Source organism: Nicotiana sylvestris, chromosome 9 (genome assembly GCF_000393655.2).
Source record: "Nicotiana sylvestris chromosome 9, ASM39365v2, whole genome shotgun sequence".
Taxonomy (NCBI): domain Eukaryota; kingdom Viridiplantae; phylum Streptophyta; class Magnoliopsida; order Solanales; family Solanaceae; genus Nicotiana; species Nicotiana sylvestris.
The window spans coordinates 160,553,123-160,562,972 of NC_091065.1; the positions used below are offsets into that span (position 1 = coordinate 160,553,123).

General features: G+C 38.7%; 2 protein-coding genes across 2 annotated transcripts; both read left to right on the plus strand.

Annotated features, from left to right (window-relative positions):
- Positions 1-244: 244 nt before the first annotated feature.
- LOC138878507 (uncharacterized) lies at positions 245-7,833 on the plus strand. The gene is made up of 3 exons (XM_070158190.1): positions 245-536; positions 5,950-6,222; positions 7,406-7,833. Exons 1-3 carry the CDS (start codon positions 245-247, stop codon positions 7,831-7,833), a joined length of 993 nt encoding a protein of 330 aa, XP_070014291.1.
- A 40-nt stretch (positions 7,834-7,873) lies between these two features.
- Positions 7,874-8,911, plus strand: LOC104244783 (uncharacterized). The gene is made up of 2 exons (XM_009800272.1): positions 7,874-8,017; positions 8,543-8,911. Exons 1-2 carry the CDS (start codon positions 7,874-7,876, stop codon positions 8,909-8,911), a joined length of 513 nt encoding a protein of 170 aa, XP_009798574.1.
- Positions 8,912-9,850: the final 939 nt, after the last annotated feature.

A 9,850-nucleotide genomic window follows, 5' to 3' on the forward strand; every position in this document is an offset into this window, starting at 1 on the left:
TCAAATACATGTATTCTTGTGTATTTTAATTGTATAAACTTATTACAGTGGCTCTCATTGTTTTCCTCTTTGGTTTACTAGCTGTATACAAATGTGTGCATATAAATATAAGTGTATTCAGTTGTATTATTTGCACAAATAACTATAGTCGTATTTGTATTCATGTGTATATGAGTGATGTTTTAAGCATTTATGCTAATCATATGTATAATGATAAATTCTTTGTAGCTATGCATTATTATGTATGTCAGAAGATTGTGAATGGAGGTTTAAGGCTTCGAGAATTAACAAATCAGAACTATTCAAAGTGAGAGAGTTCATTGATAAGCATACATGTCCGTTGAAGGACAAGGTGTATGAGCAGCGACAAGCAAGTAGCAGCCTTATAGGTGGTATGATTAGGCCCAAGCTTACTAATCATAAGAGGAAATACACCCCAAAGGATATAATTGATGATGTGAAATCATATTTAGGTGTAGATGTTAGCTACATGTTAGCGTGGCGGGCTAAAGAGAAGGCAATGAATTTTTTGAGAGGTGAACCGGTGATTCATACAAAAAATTACCAGGATACTTATATACAATGGATAAGACATATCCAGGTTCATACATTAGAATGGTAAAATTGCCCAAAAATGAGTTCATGTATGTGTATATATCTTTGTATGCCTTTATAAAGGGGTTTGATCATTGTAGACCCATTGTGGTTGTGGATGGAAGTCACCTAAAATCTTACTAGACCGGGACATTCGTCTCGGCCAGCACGTTGGATGGTGCAGGTGAGTACGTGTGACGATCTGACCCGTCGTCTCGTGAGTTACCGCCCCTTTTTCCCCATTTCCTATTTCTTTATTCTTAATTATCAGTGTTGGGTGTGAACGAGTTGATTCGGAAAGGTTTTGAAAGGAATTGAGACACTTAGTCTCTTTTAAGAAGGCTTAAGTTGAAAAAGTCAACTGGACGTTGACTTATGAGTTAGAGGGCTCGGATGTGAGTTCCGATGGTTCAGTTAGCTTCGGGAGGTGATTTGTGACTTAGGAGTGTGATTAGAATTGGTTTTGGAGGTCCGGTGTAGAATTAGGCTTGAATTGGTGAAGTTGGTATTTTGGCGATTTCCGGTTGATAGGTGAGATTTTGATCCGGGGATCGGAATGGAATTTCGAGAGTTGTTGTAGCTTCGTTATGTTATTTGGGATTTGTGTGAAAAATTTGAAGTCATTCCGGATTCATTTTATATGTTTCGGCATGCGCTTTGTAAAAGAAAAAGTTTAAAACTCATAAGTCCGAATTGAGGTGTGAATTGTAATTTCGACGTTGCTTGGCATGATTTGAAACTCTGAGTAAGTCCACATGATATTTTAGGACTTGTTGATATATTTGATTGAGGTCCCAAGGGCCTCGGGTGGAGTTTGGATGGTTATTGGAGTTTAACTTGGGCATTTCAAGAATGTTTTGATGTCGTTCTTCAAGAGTAAGTGGTATCACATTATGCAAATGAGCTCCAAATTCAGTTTTTATTGAAGCATTAGATCCGTATCGAAATTTCAGAGCCATAGCAAAAAGAATCATCCAATTCTGACATCGCATGAGAGAGTTATGCCCATTTTCGTGTCGGGGAAAAATAATTTCCCATCGCCAACGCCCAGAGTAGCGCGGGGCGCCATCCATGGCGCCGGGATTTATTTTGGCTACTGGAACCAGCGCCACAGGCAGCGCCCGGCGCCACCTGTGGTGCCCGAATCGAAAAAATGTTATAAAACGAAGTTTTTGGCCATTTTTGACAAAAATAGAGTTGGGGGAGCTCGGGTAAGGCGATTTTTCGAGAGATTTTCAAGAAAAATATCAAGGTAAGTGTTCTTAACTCAATTTTTGGTTAGATTACTCGAATCCATCGTTGGTTTTAACATTTAATTTATGATTTTAGTTGGTAAAATCTTGAAAATCTTCTTGGTTTAATTTGAAGATTTGAGGGTCGAGTTGATGTCGGATTTTGGTAAAATTGGTATGGTTGAACTCGTTGGGAGATAAGGAACCAGTTGATGTAAAAAATTTTGAGTTTCGAGAAGTGGTCCCGGGGCTCGGGTTTTGCTAATTTCGAGATTTTTGGTGCTTTTCGATTGCTTTCAATTGGGTATTGTCTCTTTAGCATAATGCGACATATTCGTTGTAATTTTGGGCAGATTTGTCGCACAAGGAGGGTAATTTGAGAGGCAAGGGCATAGCGAGCTAGACTTTGACCGTCTTGAGGTGAGTAATTGATGTAAATGATGTCCTGAGGGTTTGAAACCCCGGAATTTCACATCGTAACGCTATATTGAGGTGACTTGCACGCCGGATAACGGGCGTGGGGTAGAGCACCATTGGGGATTGTGACTTGGTCCGTCCTGAGAGATGTTTTTACCGTATTTTCTACTTGAACTAAATTGAGAATTTATATCCTCAGTCATGTTTCCAATTGTAGGCTTCTTGCCAATTATTTGAATCCTTCAGGGATTGATATCACTGCTTTCGCATATTTTGCATATCATTTGACCTCAGTCCAAGGTTTTAAATACTGTTTTGCAAACTCAGCCATCTTTCTAAGATTTGAAAACTTAAATGATATTTCTAAATGATATTTCGGGCTGAGAACTACTGTTTTACAAATGCCCAAGGGGCTTATGATGATTTCTGGACTGAGCATGGATCGGGCTGCGCGTCGCAGCAGTGTTATACTGATATCGTGGCTGAGAGCCTGGTTGATTACATTGATATTGAGGTCGAGAGCCTGGGTGATTATATTGATATTGATATGAGGCCGAAGGCCTAGATTTGATGCCACGAGATGGCTTGATATTGCGCTTGGGCTGTAGGATCCCCTCCGGAGTCTGTACACACCCCTAGTGAGCGCCGTCGATGATAAATAAATGGATGGCTCGGGCTGCACACCGTAGTGGGTACTAGAGTGTACCATCATATGCATTGCATTGCAATCATGCATTTGTTTTTATCTGTTATACCTGTCTTAGTATTTGGTACTCTGACTTAATTGACTTGTTGCTTCACTATTTGTTGTTCTAAACTGCCAGTTATAGTTTACTTTGTATTTTTTCATGATTTCTTATTCTCAGCCTTTATTTATGTTTATTACTCACTGGGTCGGAGTACTCACATTACTCCCTGCACCTTGCGTGCAGATCCAGGTACACCACAGGCTAAGTAAGGAATTGTTTAGCTGAGCAGGCAGTATCCGGGAGTATTGAGGTAGCTGCATGGCATTCGCAGCCTTGATCTCTCCCCTCTATCTCTATCTTTTATTCCGTATTTTTCCTAGAAAAACTTGTAATAGGTGGATATTCTGCATTAGAGGCTCATATTCGTGACACCGGATTCTGTTAGGCTAAGGTGTGGTATTTTAATTGAACTTCCGCAGATTTTATTATTAATTATACACTTGAATGTAATGACTTAGTAAATTCTATGTGATATTTATCTATAATCTGAATAAGAATTTGGGATAATGTTGTTGAATGGTCGGGCTTGCCTAGCAGTGTGTTGGGCTCCATCATGACCGGGGTTGGGGTTGTGACAAGTTGGTACCAGAGCCTAGGTTACTTGGTCTCGCGAGTCATAAGACGGTTTAGTAGAGTCTCGCGGATCGGTACGGAGACGTCTGTATTTATCCTCGAGAGGCTGCAGAACCTTTAGAAAAACTTCACATTCTTGAATTCTTATCGTGCGTCCTTGATTCATCTTGAAAAAAAAACTTTTGAAATTCCTTCCACGCATTTGTATGCGCGCATGGGCGCTCAGTATTAGATGTGCCTCGATGGCTTGTGATTCCCCGATTGAGGGGTGAGGTGTTACTTCTGTGAATTTATGGTGGGCCAGTCTAGAGGACTTGAGGTTGGATCTTTGCCTATGGCGGGAGCGCCGAGGTGCTGATTGTGTGAACAAGTGTTTTTGAACTTATATGTTTGGTAGTGTCCCTGTTAGTGGAAATGATAGTTGTGGCTATGTGATGAGTATGTTAGTACTGCGACGCGTATCTATATGACTTAGAAGTGACGAGGAAGGGCGGTAGGATGATAGATGAACTATTAAGTGTTTGATTTTCATTGTGATTAGATGTGTAGCCCCGAGCTATGGGCGCGTGGAGAATCTTTTCATGTCTCCTATTTGGAGTGAAGTAAATTTCATGTTACAGTGTGAGTTTAGACTCAGGAAGATTAAGTGATTGTGTAATGTGTATGACCGTGAAAGGTATACAAAAATATTAATTGGAGGTGAAGCAAGTGGGTTATCTCCTAAGGAGTGTTCTAAGGTGGTGTGATCCTTATGTTGTCTATTAGAAGATCTCATTTACAAGTGAAGAATATGCATTGAAATCTAAATTGGGCCGCCTAAAGAGTGGGCTTAACTGTTGTGTGAGTGAATGCAAGAATTGCAGAAGAGTTAAAATTCCAGATGATTCGTGTTTCTACAAGCTTATGAAGGAGTGAGTTTAATCTCACTATGGTATTACGACAACAATAGAGTATATGTGTTGTGAATTATTGAGTGCGTTTTGATCTATGGCTTTGAGCCAAGTTGGGGAGTTTGCTATTAATTAAGTTGATTGCACGGTTATGTGCTATATTGGTTCCAGTTTGAGGTGTGTTGGTAAGTCAGTTATGGCTTACGGAGATTTAAAGTCGATCAGGCGGTGGCCGGGCCGTTTTTATGTTATTCCAGGAAGGACAGATGATATTGCTTCAGATGATGTCATTATAGGAATTGTTCCAGTCTGCCACAGAAATGCCTTTGTATTATTCGATCCCGGTTCCACCTCTTCTTATGTGTCCTCATATTTTGCTCATCATTTGGGTACGACCCGAGGGTGTCTTGCTTTACTCGTGCACGTATCTACCCCGGTGGGTGATACCATTATTGTAGACCATGTGTATCGGTCTTGTATTGTGACTATTGGGGGTCTGGAGACCCGAGTTGATTTATTGTTGTTGAGCATGGTAGATTTTGATGTTATTATATGGATGGATTGGCTATATCTGTGTCATGCTATTCTAGACTGTCATGCTAAGACAGCTACTTTGGCTATTCCGGGTGTTCCGAGGATCGAGTGGCATGGTATGACTGATTATGTTCCTAGCAGAGTAATTTCCCTCTTGAAATCCCAGCGTATGGTTGGGAAGGGTTGTCTATCGTATCTAGCTTTTGTGCTAGATGTTGGAGCTGAGACTCCTAGTATTGATTCTATCCTAGTTGTGAGGGATTTTCCTGATGTATTTCCTGCAGACCTGCCGGGCATACCGCCGGATAGGGAATATCGATTTTGGCATTGACTTGGTGCCGGGCACCCAGCCCATTTCTATTTCGCCATATCGTATGGCACCAGCAGAGTTGAAAGAATTGAAGGAGCAGCTTCAGGAGCTCCTAGACAAGGGGTTCATTCGGCCTAGTGTGTCACCGTGGGGTGCGCCAGTTCTGTTTGTGAAGAAGAAAGATGGCACAATGAGAATGTGCATTGACTACAGGCAGTTAAATAAGGTAACAGTGAAGAACAAGTATCCTTTACCTCGCATTGATGACTTATTTGATCCGCTTCAGGGAGCGAGTGTGTTTTCAAAAATTGATCTCCGTTCGGGCTATCACCAGTTAAAAATTAGGGACTCGGATATTCTTAAGACAGCTTTCAAGACTAGATATGGTCACTATGAGTTTCTAGTCATGTCTTTCGGGCTGACCAATGCCCCAGCAGCGTTCATACATTTGATGAACAGTATATTTCGGCCTTATCTAGATTCTTTTGTTATTGTATTTATTGATGACATTCTGGTGTACTCGCGTAGCCAGGAGGAGCACGTCAAGCATTTGCGTGTGGTATTGCAGAGATTGAGGGAGGAGAAGCTTTATGCAAAATTCTCCAATTGTGAATTTTGGCTAAGTTCTGTGGCATTCTTGGGACACATAGTGTCCAGCAAGGGTATTCAGGTTGATCCAAAGAAGATAGAAGCAGTGCAGAGTTGGTCTAAACCGTCCTTAGCCGCAGAGATCCATAGTTTTCTCGGATTAGCAGGCTATTATCGCCGGTTTGTTCAGGGGTTTTCATCCATTGCGTCGCCCTTGACCAAGTTGACTCAGAAAGGTGCTCCATTTTTATGGTCAGACAAGTGTAAGGAGAGATTTCAGAAGCTCAAGACAGTTTTGACCACAACTCCAGTATTGGTTTTACCATCAACTACAGGTTCATATACTGTATATTGTGATGCTTCGAGAGTTGGGATTGGCTGTGTGTTGATGTAGGAGCGTAGAGTTATTGCTTATGCTTCTCGTCAGTTAAAGCCCCATGAGAAGAACTACCCTGTTCATGACTTAGAGTTGGCTTCTATAGTTCATGCCTTGAAGATTTGAAGGCACTATTTATATGGCATATCTTGCGAGGTATTCACTGATCATCGCAGTCTTCAGTATTTGTTTAAGCAGAAAGACCTTAATTTGAGGCAGCGGAGGTGGCTTGAGTTGCTAAAAGATTATGACATCACTATTTTGTATCATCCGGGAAAGGCCAATGTAGTGACAGATGCCTTAAGCCGAAAGGCAGTCAGTATAGGTAGTTTGGCGTACATTCCAGTTGGGGAGAGGCCCTTTGCAGTTGATGTTCAAACCTTGGCTAATCGGTTTGTGAGACTGGACATTTCTGAGCCCAGTGGGTACTAGAGTATACCATCATATGCATTGCATTGCACCCATGCATTTGTTTTTATCTGTTATACATGTCTCAGTATTTGGTACTCTGACTTAATTGACTTGTTGCTTCACTATTTGTTATTCTAAACTGCCAGTTATAGTTTGCTTTGTATTTTTCCATGATTTCCTATTCTCAACCTTTATTTATGTTTATTACTCACTGGGTCGGAGTACTCACATTACTCCCTGCACCTTGCGTGCAGATCCAGGTACACCACAGGCTAAGTGAGGAATTGTTTAGCTGAGCAGGAAGTATCCGGGAGTATTGAGGTAGCTGCATGGCGTTCGCAGCCTTGATATCTCCCCTCTATCTCTATCTTTTATTCCGTATTTTTCCTAGACAGACTTGTAATAGGTAGATATTTTGTATTAGAGGCTCATATTCGTGACACCGGATTCTGTTGGGCTATGGTGTGGTATTTTAATTGAACTTCCGCAGATTTTATTATTAATTATACACTTGAATGTAATGACTTAGTAAATTTTATGTGATATTTATCTATAATCTGAATAAGAATTTGGTATAATGTTGTTAAATGGTCGGGCTTGCCTAGCAGTGTGTTGGGCGCCATCATGACCGGGGTTGGGGTTGTGACAGTACGTGAATTATAATAAATTTTGTTAATATTGTAAAGATTGAAATACATATTTTAAAAATATGTATGCAATTGCCTTTACAGGACATATATTGCCAATAGCATATGGTGTTATTGATTCAAAGAACGATGCTGCTTGGACGTGGTTCTTTGAGCAATTCAAGATAGCATACGGTGACAGGGAAAACATGTGCATCGTTTCAGGTAGAAATGAGAGTATCATTAAATCTGTATCGAGAGTGTATCCAGATGTACCGCATTTTGCATGTGTATGGCATCTATGGAACAACGTATATAAGAAATTCAAAAAGAGCCATGCAAAGTTGAGCGAGATATACTTCTCGATGGCAAAAACATACACACAAGCTGAATTTGACTGTTTGATGGAGAAGGTGGAGAAGGTAGATATTAGGGTGAAAGAATACTTGGAGTTAGCTGGATACGAAAAGTGGGCTAGGTTGTATGCACCTGTTAACAGGGGATGGACCATGACGTCAAATATTGCTGAGTAAATCAATGTTGCACTAGTGTCAGCAAGGGAATTGCCAATACATGACTTCCTCGAAGAAGTTAGGAAGCTGTTTGGACGTTGGAATTACAGTAACCGCAAAGAAGCTGCACAGATTTACACAACGCTTGGAAAAAAAATACCAGGAGATGCTGACTTTGAATGAGGCAATGTCTACACACATGACTGTAAGTTTTATTTTAATGTCATTGTATCATATATTTAGTTCTTTCTTTAGATAGCTTAATATTTTCTGAAATAATTTATACCTTTTTTAGATAAATGTATTCAATTGTATTATCATGCAAAGTCTTATAATGTTTTTGTTTCTTTTCAGCTGCCTAAAGTTAACCAGATTTTAGATGTATAATAATGTATTTATAAGCTAAGACGTAATTATAGTTTATAGTATGTCGGTCTACATAAATGATGTATTCTTCTGTATTCAAACATTTCAGTTGTATTTAACTGAATAATTCTGCATTATACATATAAAAATTCATTTGTTTAAGTGAAATAATTATGCATTATACATTTATGATGAATTATTTAACTTAATAATTCTGCATTATACATACAGAAATATGTTTGTGTTCAATACATATTTTATTTAATTCATACTGTTGTATATTTAATACGTCTATTCTATGGTATATAAATTAATTTATTTGTTTATATGTTCGCAAAACTTATAGGTCTATGTTTAAATGTAGATGGTATCATCGACTGAATACTTATATACGGTTACTGATGAATGGGGGAATTACACCGTCTGCATGTTAGAGAGAAAATGCGTTTGCGGGAGGTTCCAAATTGATGAGTTACCATGCCCACATGTTTGGGCTGTATTGAAGAGCAAGTTTCTAATGCCAGAAGATTATTGCTCTAACTATTACAAACCAAATTCTATTGTAATGACATACGATGTGCCTGTGTACCCGCTACCAGACAGAAATGAATGGAATATACCAGCACATGTTGCAGAGGAAGTTGTATTGCCACCCAAATGGAAAAGACCTCCTGGAAGGCCAAAGAAGAAGCGCGATAAACCTTTCAGTGAATTGCTGCAGCCGAAAAATTAACATTCATGTAGCATATGTGGGCAGGGAGGACATAATAAGCGAACGTGTAAAATTGCTCCACGTAGGATTTAGTTAACACTCTGACATGTATTAGTGCTCTAACGATTTGTCATTACTTCCGATGAAATTGTGAAATAATACATTTTGAACCTTTTCGTGAATAGATTCTGGATATAGTTAGTTGTAGTATTGTGTTGAATACATTCGAATACAACCTTTCAACAGATACTTAGACAATCTATTATAGACAGTGGATGAGTTGTATATACATAACCAACCACAATACATCTGAATACAACTATATACTCAGCTATAATATAACAATTTCAATAAATACATATACAATCTGCTGAATATATAATTATAGCAATTGTATTATTCAGTCTCTGATTTGGATATACAATACACACATGAGGAGCTGATTACATACTAATATACAAAGTTGAATACATACAAAAATACAAATTGTCTTATACATTGTGTCTACCTTGACTATACAAATCAAATCAAATAAATACAATTACTTAAAGATTTGTATAATTATGAATATAACTTGCTTAAGTAAAATAAATACATCAAGTTGAGTACATGCATATAAACCTGTAACATACAGTTTCTGACTTTGATATACAAGCAAAGTGACTGAATTTTGATACCTACTTATACGCCCTGTTGAATACATATGAATATATCCTGTAAGATACATATGAATAGAAACGGTAGATTAAGCATGAATACTTATGAACAAAACAACGAAACATAGATTGAAAAGTTGCAATGGTCATATATGAACATTGTTGATAAAGTGATTAAAACATGATTTTTTCTAACTGAATACCATCTTCACCAAAAAACTATTCAAAAAATAGTATTCACCTAAAACAACCTTCCAAAACTACATTCACCTAAAGCTACTATAACATTATCTGCAACTTTGAA